General features: G+C 48.1%; 1 protein-coding gene across 3 annotated transcripts in view; it reads right to left on the bottom strand.

Annotated features, from left to right (window-relative positions):
• The window catches only part of ankmy1 (ankyrin repeat and MYND domain containing 1), a 285,915-nt gene that overhangs the window by 248,084 nt on the left and 16,140 nt on the right, over nucleotides 1–21,691 (bottom strand). For all 3 annotated transcript variants that reach the window (XM_072474914.1, XM_072474912.1, XM_072474913.1), the window contains exon 3: nucleotides 12,111–12,583. In XM_072474914.1, coding sequence (XP_072331015.1) covers nucleotides 12,111–12,583 — 473 coding nt within the window. The remainder of the gene's footprint in view (nucleotides 1–12,110; nucleotides 12,584–21,691) is intronic.

The following is a 21,691-nucleotide window of genomic DNA, read 5'->3' as shown; positions in this document are numbered from 1 at the left end:
GACCTGTCTACCTTTAGCCCCATTAGCTTGCCCAATACTGCCTCCTTAGTGATTACAATCATCTCAAGGTCCTCACCTATCATATCTTTATTTCCATCAGTCACTGGCATGTTATTTGTGTCCTCCACTGTGAAGACTGACCCAAAAAACCTGTTCAGCTCCTCAGCCATTTCCCCGTCTCCTATTATTAAATCTCCCTTCTCATCTTCCAAAGGACCAATATTTACCTTAGCCACTCTTTTTTGTCTTATATATTTGTAGAAGCTTTTACTATCTGCTTTTATGTTCTGAGCCAGTTTACTTTCATAGTCTACCTTACTCTTTTTTATGGCTTTTTAGTAGCTTTCTGTTGTCCCCTAAAGACTTCCCAGTCCTCTAGTCTCCCACTAATGTTTGCCACTTTATATGTTTTTTCCTTCAATTTGATATTCTCCCTCACCTCCTTAGATATCCACGGTCGATTTTTCCCCTTTCTACCGTCTTTCTTTTTTGTCGGTATGAACCTTTTCTGAACACTGTGAAAGATCGCTCGGAAGGTTCTCCACTGTTCCTCAACTGCTTCACCATGAAGTCTTTGCTCCCAGTCTACCTTAGCTAGTTCTTCTCTCATCCCATTGTAACCGTCTTTGTTTAAGCACAAAACACTAGTGTTTGATTTTACCTTGTCATCCTCCAACTTTATTTTAAATTCCACCATATTGTGATCGCTCCTTCCAAGAGGATCCCGAACTATGAGATCATTAATCAATCCTGCCTCATTACACAGGACCAGATATAGGACCGCTTGTTCCCTTGTAGGTTCCATTACATACTGTTCCAGGAAATTATCCCGGGCACATTCTATAAACTCCTCCTCAAGGCTGCCTTTACCAACCTGGTTAAACCAATCGATATGCAGATTAAAATCTCCCATGATAACCGCTGTACCATTTCTACATGCATCCGTTATTTCTTTGCTTATTGCCTGCCCTACCATCCTGTTACTATTTGGTGGCCTATAGACTACTCCTATCAGTGACCTTTTCGCCTTACTATTCCTGATTTCCACCCAAATTGATTCAACCTTGTCCTCCGTAGCACCAATATCATCCCTTACTATTGCCCGGATACCATCCTTAAACAACAAAGCTACACTACCGCCCTTACCGTCCATTCTATCCTTTTGTATAGTCTGATACCCGTGGATATTTAACTCCCAGTCGTGACCATCTTTTAACCATGTTACAGTAATGGCCTCTAAATCATAGTCATTCACGTGATTTGCGCCATCAACTCATTTACCTTATTTCGTATACTACGAGCATTCATGTAAAGTACACTTATGCTGTTTTTTATGTATTTGTTATGAATCCTAACACCTTGATCAGTAACTTTTCGCAAATTATTTTTCCTCTTGCCCTTTCTCCTAATTTTCCTTGTCTTTGAATCCATATCTCTACATAATAATCTGTCACGTAACCTGCTACCTTGATCTCCATTAACCATTATACTGTCCATAGCTTTACACTTCCCTTGCCCCCCAACTTGCTAGTTTAAAGTCCTTGTGGCCAACCTATTTATCCTATTCGCTAGAACACTGGTCCCAGAATGGTTCAGGTGAAGACCGTCTCAACGGTACAGGTCCCTCCTGCCCCAGTACTGATGCCAATGCCCCATGAAATGGAATCCCTCTTTCCCGCACCACTCCTTTAGCCACGTGTTAACTTCCCTAATTTTCTCAACCCTATGCCAATTGGCACGTGGCTTGGGTAGTAATCCAGAGATTATAACCCTGGAGGACCTGTTCTTTAATTTAGTCCCTAGTGTTTGATAATCCCCAAACAGGTCCTCTTTCCTAGTCTTACCCATGTTGTTAGTCCCAACGTGGCCCACAACAACTGGATCCTCCCCCTCCCTCTCCAAAATCCTTTCAAGCCGATCAGAGATGTCCCTCACCCTGGCACCAGGCAGGCAACATACCATGCGGGACTCTCGATCTGGCTTACAAAGGATGCCATCAATCCCCCTAATTATAGAATCCCCTACAACTACCACTTGTCTTTTTGCTCCCCCCTCTTGAATGGCTTCCTGTACCACGGTGCAGTGGTCAGTCAACACATCCTCCCTACAGCCCTCTTCCTCATCCACACAGGGAGCAAGTACCTCATACCTGTTGGACAAGGTCAAGGGCGGAGGCTCCTCAACTCCTAAACTCAGGATCCCCCTACCTGCCTCCCTTGCAGTCACACCACTCTGTCCCTGACCACTGTCCGAATTAACAGTACAAACAAACAAAGAACAAAGAAATGTACAGAACAGGAACAGGCCCTTCGGCCCTCCAAGCCCGTGCCGACCATGCTGCCCGACTAAACTACAATCTTCTACACTTCCTGGGTCCGTATCCTTCTATTCCCATCCTATTCATGTATTTGTCAAGATGCCCCTTAAATGTCACTATCGTCCCTGCTTCCACCACCTCCTCCGGTACCGAGTTCCGGGCACCCACTACCCTCTGCGTAAAAAACTTGCCTCGTACATCTACTCTAAACCTTGCCCCTCTCACCTTAAACCTATGCCCCCTAGTAATTGACCCCTCTACCCTGGGGAAAAGCCTCTGACTATCCACTCTGTCTATGCCCCTCATAATTTTGTAGACCTCTATCAGGTCTCCCCTCAACCTCCTTCGTTCCAGTGAGAACAAACCGAGTTTATTCAACCGCTCCTCATAGCTAATGCCCTCCATACCAGGCAACATTCTGGTAAATCTCTTCTGCACCCTCTCTAAAGCCTCCACATCCTTCTGGTAGTGTGGCGACCAGAATTGAACACTATACTCCAAGTGTGGCCTAACTAAGGTTCTATACAGCTGCAACATGACTTGCCAATTCTTATACTCAATGCCCCGGCCAATGAAGGCAAGCATGCCGTATGCCTTTTTGACTCCCTTCTCCACCTGTGTTGCCCCTTTCAATGACCTGTGGACATGTACTCCTAAATCTCTTTGACTTTCAATACTCTTGAGGGTTCTACCATTCACTATTCCCTACATGCATTAGACCTTCCAAAATGCATTACCTCACATTTGTCCAGATTAAACTCCATCTGCCATCTCTCCGCCCAAGTCTTCAAACAATCAAAATCCTGCTGTATCCTCTGACAGTCCTCATCGCTATCCGCAATTCCACCAACCTTTGTGTCGTCTGCAAACTTACTAATCAGACCAGTTACATTTTCCTCCAAATCATTTATATATACTACAAAGAGCAAAGGTCCCAGCACTGATCCCTGTGGAACACCACTGGTCACAGCCCTCCAATTAGAAAAGCATCCTTCCATTGCTACTCTCTGCCTTCTATGACCTAGCCAGTTCTGTATCCACCTTGCCAGCTCCCCCCTGATCCCGTGTGACTTCACCTTTTGTACTAGTCTACCATGAGGGACCTTGTCAAAGGCCTTATTGAAGTCCATATAGACAACATCCACTGCCCTACCTGCATCCATCATCTTAGTGACCTCCTCGAAAAACTCTATCAAGTTAGTGAGACACGACCTCCCCTTCACAAAACCATGCTGCCTCTCACTAATACGTCCATTTGCTTCCAAATGGGAGTAGATCCTGTCTCGAAGAATTCTCTCCAGTAATTTCCCTACCACTGAAGTAAGGCTCACCGGCCTGTAGTTCCCTGGATTATCCTTGCTACCCTTCTTAAACAGAGGAACAACATTGGCTATTCTCCAGTCCTCCGGGACATCACCTGAAGGCAGTGAGGATCCAAAGATTACTGTCAAGGCCTCAGCAATTTCCTCTCCAGCCTCCTTCTGTATTCTGGGGTAGATCCCATCAGGCCCTGGGGACTTATCTACCTTAATATTTTTTAAGACGCCCAACACCTCGTCTTTTTTGATCTCAATGTGACCCAGACTATCTGCACATCCTTCTCCAGACTCAACATCTACCAATTCCTCCTCTTTGGCGAATACTGATGCAAAGTATTCATTTAGTACCTCGCCCATTTCCTCTGGCTCCACACATAGATTCCCTTGCCTATCCTTCAGTGGGCCAACCCTTTCCCTGGCTACCCTCTTGCTTTTTATGTACGTGTAAAAAGCCTTGGGATTTTCCTTAACCCTATTTGCCAATGACTTTTCGTGACCCCTTCTAGCCCTCCTGACTCCTTGCTTAAGTTCCTTCCTACTTTCCTTATATTCCACGCAGGCTTCGTCTGTTCCCAGCCTTTTAGCCCTGACAAATGCCTCCTTTTTCTTTTTGACGAGGCCTACAATATCTCTCGTTATCCAAGGTTCCCGAAAATTGCCGTATTTATCCTTCTTCCTCACAGGAACATGCCGGTCCTGAATTCCTTTCAACTGACACTTGAAAGCCTCCCACAGGTCAGATGTTGATTTGCCCTCAAACATCCGCCCCCAATCTATGTTCTTCAGTTCCCGCCTAATATTGTTATAATTAGCCTTCCCCCAATTTAGCACATTCATCCTAGGACCACTCTTATCCTTGTCCACCAGTACTTTAAAACTTACTGAATTGTGGTCACTGTTACCGAAATGCTCCCCTACTGAAACATCTACCACCTGGCCGGGCTCATTCCCCAATACCAGGTCCAGTACCGCCTGTTCCCTAGTTGGACTGCATATTGTTTTAAGAAGCCCTCCTGGATGCTCCTTACAAACTCCGCCCCGTCTAAGCCCCTGGCACTAAGTGAGTCCCAATCAATATTGGGGAAGTTGAAGTCTCCCATCACCACAACCCTGTTGTTTTTACTCTTTTCCAAAATCTGTCTACCTATCTGCTCCTCTATCTCCCGCTGGCTGTTGGGAGGCCTGTAGTAAACCCCCAACATTGTGACTGCACCCTTCTTATTCCTGATCTCTACCCATATCGCCTCACTGCCCTCTGAGGTGTCCTCCCGTAGTACAGCTGTGATATTCTCCCGAACCAGTAGCGCAACTCCGCCTCCCCTTTTACATCCACCTCTATCCCGCCTGAAACATCTAAATCCTGGAACGTTTAGCTGCCAATCCTGCCCTTCCCTCAACCAGGTCTCTGTAATGGCAACAACATCATAGTTCCAAGTACTAATCCAAGCTCTAAGTTCATCTGCCTTACCCGTAATACTTATTGCATTAAAACATATGCACTTCAGGCCACCAGACCCGCTGTGTTCAGCAACTTCTCCCTGTCTGCTCTGCCTCAGAGCCCCACTGTCCCTATTCCCTAGTTCTCCCTCAATGCTCTCACCTTCTGACCTATTGCTCCCGTGCCCACCCCCCCTGCCATACTAGTTTAAACCCTCCCGTGTGACACTAGCAAACCTCGCGGCCAGGATATTTATGCCTCTCCGGTTTAGATGCAACCCGTCCTTCTTATATAGGTCACACCTGCCCCGGAAGAGCTCCCAGTGGTCCAGATAACGGAAACCCTCCCTCCTACACCAGCTGTTTAGCCACGTGTTTAGCTGCTCTATCTTCCTATTTCTAGCCTCACTGGCACGTGGCACAGGGAGTAATCCCGAGATTACAACCCTAGAGGTCCTGTCTTTTAACTTTCTGCCTAGCTCCCTGAACTCCTGCTGCAGGACCTCATGCCCCTTCCTGCCTATGTCGTTAGTACCAATATGTACAACGACCTCTGCCTGTTTGCCCTCCCCCTTCAGGATGCCCTCTACCCGTTCGGAGACATCCTGGACCCTGGCACCAGGGAGGCAACATACCATCCTGGAGTCTCTTTCACGTCCACAGAAGCGCCTATCTGTGCCCCTGACTATAGAGTCCCCTATTACTATTGCTCTTCTGCGCTTTGACCCTCCCTTCTGAACATCAGAGCCAGCCGTGGTGCCACTGCTCTGGCTGCTGCTGTTTTCCCCTGATAGGCTATCCCCCCCCGACAGTATCCAAAGGGGTATACCTGTTCGAGAGGGGGACAACCACAGGTGATTCCTGCACTGACTGCCTGCCCTTTCTGGTGGTCGCCCATTTCTCTGCCTGCACTTATTCTACCGGGTGTGACTGCCTCCTGAAACAAAGCGTCCAGGTAATTTCCCCCTCCCTGATGTGCCGCAGTGTGTGCAGCTCGGTCTCCAGCTCATCAATTCTGAGCCGAAGTTCCTCGAGCAGCCAACACTTGCTGCAGATGTGGTCACTGACGGTCTCAATGGGATCCACCAGTTCCATCATCATACAGCAACAGCACATCACCTGTCCAGCCATATTCAATTAGTTAATTAATTTAAATAATAATAATTTAAAAAAAAAAATAACCTCAAGGATAAACCCGAACACCAACAAAAACACAGCCCTCTCTCACCACTCACCCAAACTCAATCACTCACCTAAACTCAGATGCACTCTGTTCCAATCAGCACTCCTTGACTACAGGCACTCCTGCCATACCTTTTATGCACCCACCTCTCCCAGCACTGTCCCGGCTCTCTCCTCCCGCGCTTTTTAAATCTCCCGGCTCTCTCCTCCCGCGCTGTTTTCGCTGTCCCGGCTCTCTCCTCCCGCGCTTTTTAAGTCTCCCGGCTCTCTCCTCCCGCGCTGTTTTCACTGTCCTGGCTCTCTCTCATCTCGCTCTGTTTTCGCTGTCGCGGCTCTCTCCTCCCGCGCTTTTAAAATCTCCCGGCTCTCTCCTCCCGCGCTGTTTTCACTGTCCCGGCTCTCTCCTCCCGCGCTTTTAAAATCTCCCGGCTCTCTCCTCCCGCGCTGTTTTCGCTGAATGAGCCATTTTGTCTGAAGGTGATTTCGGGCTGATAGTACAAGGCGGTCAGCTAATCAGGCTCATTAAGACCCTTGTGGAAATAAGTTAAAGAGATCCACTGAAAGGCAGGTAGGCCTGCGCTCCAGGACATTCAGGTGCAGCCAAACCCTGGAGAGGGGCTACCCCCCCTCCCCCCAATCCCCACCACACCTCCTCCCCTCAACCCCCACCAAACTGCGGCGGACTTTCTCCATTTTGTATTAATTTTTTAAAAAACAGTTGTTGAGAGGGCACCTTCATGTTGAAGAGCCCTCTCAGCTATGTACCATTCATGGCAGCCAGGTCCTCCAAGCAAGCAGACCCTCCAACATCGAGAAACCGTCTGCCACCCTAAATTGGGCAGGGAACCTGTCTTTATGCCAATTAAAAAGGTGCCCTGACCAAATTTCAAATGAGTCACTGTTTTCCCTCACAAGCAGAGCAGGGTCTCCTGCTTTCCAACCCCGAAGGAAAAATGCAGCCCCTCATGTTAACCTTATCTGGTGCTACACACTTGCAGTACTGTGTAAAGTTCTGATCTCAATATTATAAAAGCAATATACAGGCAGCGGAAAGGATGCTGCTGGGATGGAGCCAAAACCTGGAGGTTCTGAATATCAGGAAAGATTGAACAGACTTGATCCCTTTTTATAGAATCATAGAATGCCTGCAGTGCAGAAGGAGGCCATTTGGCCCATCAAGTCTACACCAACCCACCTAGGCCCACTCCCCTACCATCCCTGTAGCCCCATCTTACCTTCGGACACTAAGGAGCAATTAATCATGGCCAATCCACCTAACCTGCACATCTTTGACTGTGGGAGGAAACCGGAGCACCTGGAGAAACCCCATAGACACGGGGAGAACGTGCAGACTCCGCACAGCCAGTCACCCAAGACCAGAATTGAAACTGGCTCCCTGGCGCTGTGAGGCAGCAGTGCTAACGACTGTGTTACCATGCCGCTCTTTCTCTGGAAGGAGAAGATTGAAGGGTGACCGAATAGAGGTCTCTTAGATTCTTGAAAGGTAGATGTGGAGAATGGGTGAGACTAGAACTGGGTCATAAATATGAGATAGTCACTAAAGAATACAACAAGGAGAGTTCAGGAGAAACTTCTACCCCAGAGTGTTTCGGATGCCGAACTTATTACCACAGGGAGTACCTGAGGTGAGTAATTCATTGAAGGGGAAGCTTGGTAATCATGAGGGAGAAAGTAATAGAAGAATTCAAAAAGGTATAAAAACTACCATAAGGGCATTTTACCTGAATGCTCGTAGCATTCAAAACAAGATAAATGAGTTGAGGGTACAAATCATCGCGAATTTAGTGGCCATTTTGGAGACATTGGTCACGGCTAAGGGTTAAATATCCCGGGATATCAGACTATTCAGAAGTTAAGGGAGATGGTGTAGCTCTGATATTTAAGGATGATGTGGACATGCCGGCGTTGGACTGGGGTGAGCACAGTAAGAAGTCTTACAACACCAGGTTAAAGTCCAACATGTTTGTTTCAAACACTAGCTTTCGGATGACTCCATGGCGGTAGTGAGAGACAATACAAGTTCTATGCAGAAAACGGTTGAATCCATTTGGGTGGAAATTAGAAATAGTAAGGAGAAAAGGTCACTGATAGGTGTAGTCTATAGGCCACCAAATAATAACATCATGGTGGGGTGGATAATACACAACAAAATAACTGATGCATGGAAAAATGGTACGGCAATTATCATTGGGGATTTTAATCTACATGTCAGTTCATAGAATGTATCCGCGATAGTTTCCTCGAACAGTATGTAATGGAACCTACGAGGGAGTAAGCTATCTTAGATCTGGTCCCGTGTAATTAGACAGGAATAATTAATGAACTCATAGTTAGGGATCTTCTCAGAAGGAGCGATCACATTATGGTTGAATTTAAAATACAGATGAATGGTGAGGTGGTAAAATACAATACCAGTGTCTTGTGCTTAAACAAAGGAGACTACAATGGGATGAGGGAGGAGTTGGCTAAGGTAGACTGGGAACAAAGACTTTGTGGTGGGACCATTGAGGAACAGTGGAGGACTTTCAAAATGTTTTTTCACAGTGCTCAGCAAAAATATATACCAGCGAAAAGGAAGGACTGCAGAAAAAAGGATAATAGGCCGTGGATATCTAAGGAAATAAAGGAGGGTATCAAATTGAAAGAAAATGCATACAAAGTGGCAATGATTAGTGGGAAACTAGAGGATTGGGAAATCTTAAAAGGTCAACAGAAAGCCACAAAAAATCTATAAGGAAAAGTAAGATAGACTATGAGAGTGCACTAGCTCAGAATACAAAAACAGACAGAAAAGGTTTCCACAAATATATAAAACGAAAAAGAGTGACTAAGGTAAACATTGGTCCTTTCGAGGATGAAAAGAGGATTTAATAATTGGAAATGAGGAAATGGCCGAGGCATTGAACAGCTATTTTGTGTCGGTCTTCACAGTGGAAGACACAAATAACATGCCAATAATTGATGGCAAGGAGGCTATGGCAGGTGAGGACTTAGAAATGATCATTATCACTAAGGAGGTAGTGTTGGGCAAGCTAATGGCGCTAAATGTAGACAAGTCTCCTGGCTCTGATGGAATGCATCCCAGGATACTAAAAGAGATGGTGGGTGAAAACAAATACGCTCGTGATAATTTACCAAATTTCGCTGGACTCCGGGGTGATTTAGGCAGATTGGAATACAGCAAATGTCACGTCACTGTTTAAAAATGGAGGTAGACAAAAGGCGGGTAACTATAGACCGGTTAGCTTAACTTCTGTAGTGGGGAAAATGCATGAATCTATCATCAAGGAAGAAATAGCGAGACATCTGGATAGAAATTGTCCCATTGGGCATGGGTTCATGAAAGACAGGTCACGTTTAATTAATTTACTGGAATTCATTGAGGACATTACGAGCACAGTGGACAACAGGAAACTGGTGGATGTCGTGTACCTGGATTTCCAGAAGACATTCGACAAGGTGCCGCACAAAAGGCTGCTGCATAAGGTAAAGGTGCATGGCATTATGGGTAATGTATTAGCATGGATAGAGGATTGGTTAACTAACAGAAAGCAAAGAGTGGAGATAAATGGGTGTTTTTCTGGTTGGCGATCAGTGGCTAGTGATGTGCCTCAAGGATCAACGTTGGGACTGCAATTGTTTACAATTTACATAGATGATTTGGAGTTGGGGACCATGAATATTGTGACAAAGTTCGCAGATGACACTCAGATGAGTGGTAGAGCAAAACGTGCAGAGGATACTTAAAGTCTGCTGAGGGATATAGATACATTAAGTGAGTGGGCAAGGGTCTGGCCAATGGAGTACAATGTTGGTAAATATGAGGTCATTCATTTTGGTAGGAATAACAGCAAAATGGGCTATTTTTTAAATGGTAAAAAATTACAGCAATCTGCTGTGCAGAAGGACCTGGGTGTCCTTGTGCCTGAATCGCTAAACGATGGTTTGCTGGTGCAGCAGGTAATTAATAAGACAAATGGAATTTGGTCCATCATTGCTAGGTGGTGGAGTTTAAAAGCAGGGAGGTTATGTTGCAGCCGTATAGGGTGCTGGTGAGACCACACCTGGAGTACTGTGCACAGTTTTGGTCTCCTTACCTGAGAAAGGACGTACTGGCACTGGAGGGGGTGCAGAGGAGAATCACTAAGTTAATTCCGGAGTTGAGAGGAATTTAGAAGAATGAGGTGGGATCTTATAGAAACATAGAAAATTATGAAGGGAATAGATAAAGATAGAAGCAGGGGGGTTGCTTCCACTGGAGAGTGAAACTAGAACTAGGGGCATAGCCTCAAAATAAAGGGGTGCAGATTTAAGACTGAGTTGAGGAGAAACTTCTTCACCCAAAGGGTTGTGAATCTGTGGAATCCCCTGCCCAGTGAAGCAGTTGAGCTACCTCGTTAAATGTTTTTAAGGCAAAGATAGATAGAATTTTGAACAGTAAGGAATTAAGGGTTAAGGTGAGCGGGCGGGTAAGTGGAGCTGAGTCCACTAAAAGATCAGGCATGATCTTATTGAATGGCAGAGTAAGCTTGAGGGGCCAGGTGGCCTACTCCGGCTCCTAGTTCTTGTGATTTGTTGATGGGGTTAGACCAAGAAAGGCGGAGAGAGTGTCATGTGAAGCGTAAACATCAACATTGCCCTATTGAGCTGAATGACCTGCTTCCAAGCTATAGGCCGGAACACTCCGGTCGCTGGGATTCTCTTTTCCCGCCGACAGCGCACCCCTGTCTACAGGTTTCCCGGCGGCTTGGGTGGCTTCAATGGGAAATCCCATTGTCCAGCGGCTAGAATAGAGAATCCTGCCATCAGCGAATGGCGTGCCGCTGAGAAACGTGCGGCTGGGGGACCGGAGAATCCCTGCCCGTAATTACTCTATATTGTACTTCACTCCAATCTAACCTGAAACAACAACAGACTGGAAAATAAACTCAGAAAATAAACTCTGTGCACTTACGCAGTGCCTTCCATCATTGCTTCAGGATTTCTCTCAGTGCTTCACAACTTGTGAAGTATGTTTGAAATGTAGTCACTGTTTTTGTTTCAGGTAAACTGGTTAAGGGATGAATATTGGCCCAAACAGCAGGGAGAACTGATTATTTCTTTGCCGAGAAAATGCCACAGGATCATTTAAGTCCACCTGAGAGGGCAGACGTGCCTCATCCAATAGATTGCAGCTCAAGCAATGTGGCGCTCCCTCAGTACTGCACTGAAGCAGCAGCTTAGGCTTTGTGCTCACTTTCAGAGGTTGAAGCTGCGTGGGAGCAGGGGGAGGGGAGTAGGGGCAGCACGGTGGCACAAGTGGCTAGCACTGTGGTGGCTTCACAGTGTCAGGGTCCCAGGTTCAATTCCCTGCTGGGTCCGTGCGGAGTCTGCACGTTCCCCCCGTGTATGCATGAGTTTCCTCCGGGTGCTCCGGTTTCCTCCCACAGTCCAAAGACGTGCAGGTTAGGTGGATTGGCCATGCTAAAATGTGCAATTTAAGTGGATTGGCCATGATATATTGCCTATAGTGACCAAAAAAGGTTTGGAGGGGTTATCGGATTATGGGGTAAGGTGGAAGTGAGGGCTTAAGTGGGTCAGGGCAGACTCGATGGGCCGACTGGCCTCCTTCTGCACTGTATGTTCTATGTTAGGCAATTAATTTCCAAGCCTCTTCTCTATTCATGCTGCAGTGAAGGGCGGCATTGACACAAGCCAGGGAATAGATAAATTTGCTCGTCCTCCCATTACCTGGAGCAAAAACTGTGCACAATCAAGTAAAACATGGACAAAGTTTGCATATCATAAACTGCCGGTGCTTGGCCAGCATCCCAGAATAACCGAGAGTGGTATACCTGTGCCTATGAATGTGCATTTGCATTTTAACCATCAAAGGAGTCTGGTTTGTGATGGTGATCTTCTCTGTCAAGTCCTCGTCTCCCAGCTCGTCGTCTTCTTGAAAGAAATGTCTGTCACCGTCTCTGGTGTAAGAACGAGTGAGCGGCAAGTGGTCAGCATCCGTGGAATACGTGCCAATCTCCGCAGGCAGAGTGTAGCTGTCGTCAAAGAGGAACTTTTTGTAAGGGTAGAAGAAGGGGTCCTCTTCGGGATCAGCTCTCCAGAAGTACTTCTCCTTGTAGGCTTTGAGCGGGATGTCAATCTCTTTTGTGGTCAAATGATAAAGCGGGTGGTTCTTCACCGTGAAGTCTCCTGGCATTGCGGAACAGAGTCTGATGAGGTGATTCCGGTACCACAGGCCCACATCTTGGTGGCCATTGGGGTAGGTCAACACCCCAGGGCCAAAACGCTCATCGGCTTTATAAAGCCCCTAAATTAACAAGAAAAAGAAAGATTACAGGTTATGGAGAGCACAATGCGAGGCGGAAGAGCAAAGCAGAGTGAAATAAAATGGTCCACAGAACTGTTTTTATCCAGGGATGCAGCTTTGCCAAAGAGTCATTGAACTCGAAACGTTAGCTCTTTTCTCTCCCTAGACCTTTCGCTGCCAGACCTGCTGAGATTTTCCAGCATTTTCTCTTTCATTTATCCAGGGATAATGCATGTTCACTTATTACAAAAGTAACTTCAGCAAACCAGGAGGTCAAAGGTTAGAGCATGAACCTGCGTTTATATAGCACCTCAATAGGGCGCTTCCACTGCTTTTTAAGGAAGAGAGTTTCAAAGACTCATGACTCTGTGAGAGAAAAAAGTTCTCCTCATCTCTGTCTTAAATGCGTGACCCTTTATTTTAAACAGTGACCCTTCCTCCCTGCCTTAAATGCGTGACCCCTTTCAATAAGGTCACGGCTGATTGGATGGCAGCTTCCTGCCTACCCCCAACAATCTTTCACCCCCTTGTTAATCAAAAATCTATCTACCACTGCCTTAAAAATATTCAAAGATTCTGCTTCCACTGTCTCTTGAGGAAGAGAGTTCCAGATACTTACCGCCCTCTGAGAGAAAACAAATTCTCCTCATCTCTGCATTAAATGGGCAACCCCTTAGTTTTAAACCGTGACCCCTAGTGCTAGATTCCCCCACAAGAGGAAATGTCCTCTCCACATCCACCCTGTCAAAATCCCTTAGGATATGTTTAAATCAAGTCACCTCTTCCTCTTCTAAACTCCAGTGGATACAAGCCTAGCCTGTCCAACCTTTGCTCATAAGACAATCCACCCATTCCAGATATGAATCTAATAAACCTTCTAACCGACTTCCGGGTTGCGGCGATGCGGAGCTAAGCCGCGCGAGTCGGCAGCTCCCGCAGAAACGGACTTTTGGGCCCGCTAACGGAGCCCCAACGGACCTGTAAAAAAAAAACAACCCGTGGGGAAGAACGGAGGAAGCCCCCTACAGCCCTGCATGTACCGGACCCGCAGTGAAACGGCAAGGAAAGCGGCCCTGGAGCAGCGGGAGAAGAAAGAAGAAAAAAACAAAATGGCGGCACCCACGGACAGAGAGGAGATGAAAGAGTTCATCAAGGGCTGCTTCGAGGAGCTGCGTAAGGAGATGGTGGCGTCTATACTGGCAATGGTGGAAAAACTTGGAGCAACCCAGAAAGCCCAAGAGGTGAAGATTCAGGAGATCCAGGAAAAAGTGAGTGAGAACGGCGACGAGCTCGTGGGCCTGGCGGAGAGAGTGGAGCGGCACGAGGCGCTGCACAGGATGTGGGCGGGAAGACTCAAAGACCTGGAGAACAGATCAAGGAGAAACAACTTGAGGATCCTGGGTCTCCCAGAAGGAATGGAGGGGGCCGATGCCGCGGCATATGTGGGCACAATGATCGGGACGCTGATGGGTGTGGAGGCCCCCCCGAGATTGCTGGAGCTGGATGGGGCGCACCGAGTGCTAGCGAGGAAGCCCAATGCAAAAGAGCCGCCAAGGGCGATGGTGGTGAGATTTCACCGGTTTACAGACAGAGAGAGGGTCCTGAAATGGGCCAAGAAGGAATGGAACAGCAAGTGGGACAATGCGGAGATCAGAATATACCCGGACTGGAGCGCGGAGGTCGCTAAGCGGAGAGCGGGTTTCAACCGAGCCAAAGCGGTGCTGCACCGGAAAGGGGTGTAATTTGGAATGCTGCAGCCAGCGCGACTGTGGGTTACACATAATGGCCAACACCACTACTTCGAAACGCCCGAAGAGGCGTGGACCTTTACATTAGCTGAAAAATTGGACTCTAATTGAGGGTTTGTGTGGGAGGGGGGTGTTTGAGGGGTGAAGTATGATGGTTGTTGTACATAGGGGGTCAACCACGTGCAGGAAAGGATATATGGGCTGGGGGAGAGGGACAAGGCCATGACAGGAGCAACGCCATGGGGGGCGGGGCAGGCTTTGGGAAGCGCGGGGTTTTTCCCGCGCGCGGCAAAAAAATAAATAAATAAATAAAAAGGGCGGGAAGGGGACAAATGTACATTGATTGGGAGAGTCCCACACAGGGGGGGTTAAAGGGATGGCGGGGGAAGCCAGGGTCAGCAGGTGTCAGCTGACTTACGGGAGGGATATGGGGGGATCAAAAAAGCTAGATGGGGATCTAACGGGGGGGGGGGAAGGGGGGGAGAGGAGGGAGGGGGGGAGAGGAGGGAGGTGGGGAAGGGGGGGGGGGGGAAAGGGTTGCTGCTGCACTGGCCGAAAGAGAACGGGACACAGAAGAGGTGGCTGGGACGGGGGTCCCCCAACTGGGGGACTGGAGAGTGAGGGAGACGCGGACAAGGGACTGGCCCAGAAAAGGAGTTGGCTAGTCGGCAGGGGGTGGGGGGGTGAGAGTCCCTCCAATCCGGCTGATAACGTGGAACGTGAGGGGCCTGAATGGGCCGGTGAAGCGGGCTCGAGTGTTCGCGCACTTGAAGGGACTGAAGGCAGATGTGGCAATGCTCCAAGAGACACACCTGAAGGTGGCGGACCAGGTCAGGTTAAGAAAGGGATGGGTAGGACAGGTATTTCACTCGGGATTGGACGCAAAAAATAGAGGGGTGGCAATTCTGGTGGGAAAGCATGTGTCATTTGAGGCCAAGACTATTGTAGCGGATAATGGAGGGAGATATGTGATGGTGAGTGGTAGGTTGCAAGGGACGTGGGTGGTGTTGGTAAACGTACACGCCCCGAACTGGGATGATGCTGGATTCATGAAGCGCATGTTGGGGCGCATTCCGGACCTGGAGATAGGAGGACTAATAATGGGAGGGGACTTCAATACGGTGCTGGACCCAGCACTGGACCGCTCCAGATCAAGGACGGGAAGGAGGCCGGCGGCGGCCAAGGGGGTTTATGGATCAGATGGGGGGAGTGGACCCATGAAGGTTTGAAAGACCGCAGGCCAGGGAATTTTCTTTTTTCTCCCACGTACATAAGGCTTACTCCCGGATAGATTTCTTTGTTCTGGGCAGGGCGCTCATCCCGAGAGTGGGGGGGACGGAGTATTCGGCCATAGCCGTTTCGGACCATGCCCCGCACTGGGTGGAACTGGAGCTGGGAGAGGAGAGGGACCAACGCCCGCTGGCGGCTGGATGTGGGACTGCTGGCCGATGAGGTGGTGTGTGGGAAGGTGAGGGGGTGTATTGAAAGGTACTTGGAGGCCAACGACAACGGGGAGGTGCGAGTGGGGGTGGTATGGGTGGCGTTGAAGGCGGTGATCAGGGGAGAGCTGATCTCCATCAGGGCTCATAGGGAGAAGATAGAGGGAATGGAAAGGGAGAGGTTAGTGGGGGAGATCTTGCGGGTGGACAGGAGATACGCAGAGGCCCCGGAGGAAAGCTTACTTGGGGAAAGGCGACGGCTCCAGACGGAGTTTGACCTGCTAACCACGGGCAAGGCGGAGGCACAGTGGAGGAAGGCGCAAGGGGCGACTTACGAGTACGGGAAAAGGCTAGTCGGATGCTGGCGCACGAGCTCCGTAAGAGGGCGGCAGCGAGGGAAATAGGGGGAATCAAAGATGGAAGGGGAGCCACGGTTCGAAGTGCAACGAAAATGAATAAGGTATTTAAGGACTTTTATGAAGAGCTGTACAGATCCCAGCTCCCGGGGAGGGGAAGGGGGGATGAGGCGATTCCTGGACCAGCTGGGGTTCCCGAGGGTGGAGGAGCAGGAGGCGGTTGGTTTGGGGGCACCAATTGGGCTGGAGGAGTTGAGTAAGGGTTTGGGGAGCATGCAGGCGGGGAAGGCCCCGGGGCCGGACGGGTTCCCGGTGGAGTTCTACAGAAAATATGTGGACCTGCTGGCCCCGCTACTAGTGAGGACCTTCAACGAGGCAAGAGAGGAGGGAACCCTGCCCCAGAAAATGTCGGAGGCGACAATCTCCCTGATCCTAAAGCGAGACAAGGATCCACTGCAATGTGGATCGTACAGGCCGATTTCGCTCCTCAATGTGGATGCTAAGCTATTGGCGAAGGTACTGGCCACTAGGATTGAGGATTGTGTCCCGGGGGTGATACACGAGGACCAAACGGGATTCGTAAAGGGCAGGCAGTTAAATACCAATGTGCGGCGGCTCTTAAACGTGATAACGATGACATCGGAGGAGGGAGAGGCGGAGATAGTGGCAGCTATGGACGCGGAAAAAGCCTTTGACCGAGTAGAGTGGGAGTACCTCTGGGAGGTATTGCGCAGGTTTGGGTTCGGGGGAGGGTTTATTAGATGGGTTAAGCTCCTTTACAGCGCCCCGGTGGCGAGCGTAGTGACAAACCGGCGGAGGTCAGAGTACTTTCGGCTGTACCGAGGGACGAGACAGGGGTGCCCCCTGTCCCCCCTGTTGTTTGCATTGGCGATCGAACCCTTGGCCATATCACTTAGGGAGTCTCAGAAATGGAGGGGGATAGTCCGCGGGGGAGAGGAGCATCGGGTATCGCGATATGCGGATGACCTGCTGCTATACGTGGTGGACCCAATGGAGGGGATGGTGGAGGTCATGCAGACTCTGAAGGAGTTTGGCGAGTTTTCGGGCTACAAGCTTAATGTAGAGAAGAGTGAACTTTTTGTATTACAGGCAAGGGACCAAGAAAGAGGGATAGGGGACCTACCGCTGAGGAGGGCGGAGAGGAGTTTTCGGTATCTGGGGATCCAGATAGCCAGAAGTTGGGGGGCCCTACATAAACTGAATTTGACGAGGGTGGTGGAGCAAATGGAGGAGGATTTTAAAAGATGGGACATGCTCCTGCTCTCGTTGGCGGGTAGGGTGCAGTCGGTCAAAATGGTGGTCCTTCCGAGGTTTTTGTTCGTGTTTCAGTGCCTCCCCATCGTGATCACCAAGGGCTTTTTCAAGAGAGTAGGTAGGAGTATTATGGGGTATGTGTGGGCAAATAAGACCCCGAGGGTTAGGAGAGGGTTCTCGGAACGCAACAGGGACCGAGGAGGGTTGGCTTTGCCAAACCTAGAGAGTTACTACTGGGCAGCAAATGTGGCGATGATCCCTAAGTGGGTTATGGAGGGAGAGGGGGCGGCATGGAAGAGGATGGAGATTGCGTCCTGTAAAGGAACGAGCCTGGGGGCGTTGGTAACGGCACCGCTGCCGCTCTCGTCGACAAAATACACCACAAGCCCGGTGGTGGCGGCAACACTAAAGATCTGGGGCCAGTGGAGAAGGCACAGGGGTGCAATGGGAGCATCGGTGTTGTCCCCGATCAGGGGTAACCACCGGTTTGCTCGGGGAAGATGGACGGGGGGTTCCAAGACTGGCATCGGGCGGGGATAAGAAGAATGGGGGACCTGTTCATTGACGGGACATTTGCGAGCCTAGAGGCACTGGAGGAGAAATTTGTGTTACCCCCGGGAAATGCATTTAGATATATGCAGGTGAGGGCTTTTGTGAGGCGACAGGGGAGGGAATTTCCGTTGCTCCCGGCACAAGAAGTTCAAGATAGGGTGATCTCGGGGGTATGGGTCGGGGAGGGCAAGGTATCGGAAATATACCAAGAGATGAAAGAGGGGGAAGCGCTAGTAGAAGAACTGAAAGGTAAATGGGAGGAGGAGCTGGGGGAGGAGATTGAGGAAGGGCTATGGGCCGACGCCCTGGGTAGGGTTAATACCTCTTCCTCATGTGCCAGGCTCAGTCTGATACAATTTAAGGTGGTTCACAGAGCGCATTTGACGAGGGCGAGGCTGAGTAGGTTCTTTGGGGTAGAGGATAGATATGAAAGATGTTCAGGGAGCCCGGCGAACCATGTCCATATGTTTTGGTCATGCCCGGCATTGGAGGGGTTCTAGAGAGGAGTGGCGGGAGTAATATCCCAGGTGGTGAAAGTCCGGGTCAAGCCAAGCTGGGGGCTAGCAATATTTGGAGTAGTGGATGAGCCGGGAGTGCAGGAGGCGAAAGAGGCCGGAATTCTGGCCTTTGCGTCCCTAGTAGCCCGGCGAAGGGTCTTGCTATTGTGGAAGGAGGCGAAGCCCCCTAGCCTGGAGGCCTGGATTAACGACATGGCGGGGTTCATAAAATTGGAGAGAATTAACTTTGCTTTGAGAGGGTCTGCACAGGGGTTTTACAGGTGGTGGCAACCGTTCCTAGAATATCTCGCGGAGCATTAGAAGAAGGTCGATCAGCAGCAGCAGCAACCCTGGGGGGGGAAGAGAGACTGTCTGAGGGGATGGACGAGCGGGAGATAGCATGGAGGGTGGGGGGGAAACGGTATGCACGGCCAAGAGCCAGTGTATAAAGCTATGTAAATATACCATCTTGCCTTGTATATATCTTGCTCAGGGAGAATTTGCGTTATTTTGTTACCGGGGGGGGGGGGGTTATTGTTTGTAAGGGGGAAAAATTGTGTTGTTAAAAAACCTTAATAAAAATATTTTAAAAAACAAAAAAAAACCTTCGAACCTTCTCTGAACTGACTTCTATGACTCTCTGCCAAATGCGGGCAAATGGGAGTAGCTTAGTGATAGAAACTGGACGGCATGGACAAGCTGGGCTGACGAGAATGTTTCCATTCTGTAAACATCTATGACTCTAACTGCTTCGTAATGCATTTACATCCTTCCTTAAAAAAGGAGACCGATACTGTACACTCGGGGTGCCAAGACCCGAGTGACTTGAGATCTACTATTTTGACAGTCATCCTAACAAGATCTACCAGTGCGGTCTTTCCAACCTCCCCCACACGGATATTGAAAGATGTTGCACAATACAGGCCGTATACTGCCTGTTTATGGATAAAAAGATAAATGCATGAAACCACTATTATGCAATGATTTCCTATCCTAAAAGGCATTAGTAAAGGGTTTTTACAACAACCTGGTACTTTTGTGGTCAAAGTTCCAGAATTGTAACCTCGCTTAAATCATTAAATTTAAATTCTCCAATTGCATGATGGGATTTAAACTCTTGTCCTCCTGACCATTAATCCAGGCCTCTAGATTACGAATCCTGTGACATAGCTTATGCTTCTGTACTCTAAGTAGCAACGGTTTCATGTTGTTTAATGTTTAGTTGATGCTTATTCTGTGGGCCCAGGAAGTCTTTTATTTTTAACACAAATGCAAATAACTGAGGACAGTTTTGTGCTGTAGGACCATACCCACTAGGTATTGGGTAAAATCTTACAATCGTGCAATAAAAGCTAGTTATATTTCACAAGGCTTTACACAAGGATTCCATTTCATCAGCTCGGCAAAAATCTGAGTTCAAAGATGCAAAGTCAATGTCTAACCCACTTAACCTAATAGGTGAACCTATTCCAAATATGAGCTAACTGCATTCTGATTGCAACACACCGGAAGCAGCTTATGGAGAATTTTTGCAGCTGCCTTCGCCAAAAACACCCAACAGTAAGTATCTAATTTAGTTTCTGTTGTATCATCACATATAGGCCGGAATACTCTGACTGTGGGGATTGTCTTTTCCTGCTGGCAACACATCTCCGCCCATGGGGTGGTTTCAATGCAAAATTCCATCGACAAGCAGTGGCGGGAAGAAAGAACCCCGCTGCCAACGAATGGTGCGCCGGTGAGAAATACGCGGCTCCGGAGAATCCCGCCCATAGTTTACTCTTGCCTTCCCCATGGAGAAAGTACACACTGAAAGTACACACTGAAATATTTGTGGTTCCTAGTTTTTCACTTTTGAGCAATGGAAAAATCCTTTTTACATCTACTTCACTGAATGCTCTCAACATTTTAAGGATTTCTATCAGGTCACCGCCTCCCCTTTCTCTTCTCTTTGACTTTTGAATTGTTTTCTTCTTGAAATGAACCCTCACGTTTTGCTTGCATTTTTATAGCTTTTTTCTGAATGGCATTGCTCCTTTTAATAATAATAATCATCATTATTAGTGTCACAAGTAGGCTACACTTTTCGGGTACACTGAGGGAGAATTCAGAATGTCCAATTCACCTAACAGCATGTCTTGTGGGAGGAAACCGGAGCACCCAGAGGAAATCCACACAGACACGGGGAGAACATGCAGACTTTGCACAGACAGTGACCCAAGTCGAGAATCGAACCCGGGTCCCAATGATTTGATAATTTGTATCCCAAGATCTTTCTGTTCCACTATCCCAGTTAAACTTATTGTCCAAACAAATGTGATCTCCATAGTACTCCTACCAAAATGCAGCATCTTTCATTGATGTACATTGAAATTAATTTAGCATTCACAGACAAGTTTGTTAATGTCTATTTGTATTTTTTATGGAGCTCTATGATGTTAACTCTCACTATAAACCAATTTTGGTGGCATCAGAAATTTTGATTGTAAATGTAAATGGTGAACAACAGGGGCCCCAGCACCAATCCCTGTGGATCGCCACTTCCTATCTATCACCAAGTCCGAGTAATGACATTTAATCCCAGTTTTCTCTTTTGCAGCTGGTTTGCTTTCCATTCTTCTGACTCCATATACTCTTACCTTAATCATCAGTCCACAATGTGGTGCTTAGATTGAAAATCTAAGTATGTTACATCCACTGCCTTGCCCTTCTCTACCCTCGCCTCTTTTGCAAGATGGATGGAGTATGGGCGGTCTTGCTATAATTGTACAGGGCATTCATAAAACCACACCTCATGTACTGTGTATGGTTCTGATCTCCTTGCTTAAGGAATTGCATTGGAAGCAGTTTAGAGAATGTTTATTTGACTGATTCAAATGGGATGAAGGAGTTGTTGTATGAGGAAAGATCGGAGTTTGGAAAAATGAGAGGTTATCTTTTTGAAACAGACTAGATCTGGGATCTAGAGATCTCACTGTACAAGTCCACAGGTCATTGAAAGTGGCACCGCAGGTGAATAAGGTAGTGAAAAAGCATATGTCATGCTTGCCTTCATCAATTGGGGAATTGAGTGTAAAAATTGGCAAGTCATGCTACAGCTGTACAGAACCTTAGTTAGGCCACATTTGGAATATTGCATATAATTCTGGTCACCATACTACTAGAAAGATGTGGATATTTTGGAGAAGGTACAGCAAAGGTTTACCAGGATGTTGCCTGGTCTGGAGGGTATTAGCTATGA

The sequence above is a fragment of the Scyliorhinus torazame genome, chromosome 14, assembly GCF_047496885.1.
Source record: "Scyliorhinus torazame isolate Kashiwa2021f chromosome 14, sScyTor2.1, whole genome shotgun sequence".
Classification (NCBI taxonomy): domain Eukaryota; kingdom Metazoa; phylum Chordata; class Chondrichthyes; order Carcharhiniformes; family Scyliorhinidae; genus Scyliorhinus; species Scyliorhinus torazame.
Note: the sequence above shows the minus strand (reverse complement) of the source record. Positions and strands in the feature narration are given on the sequence as shown.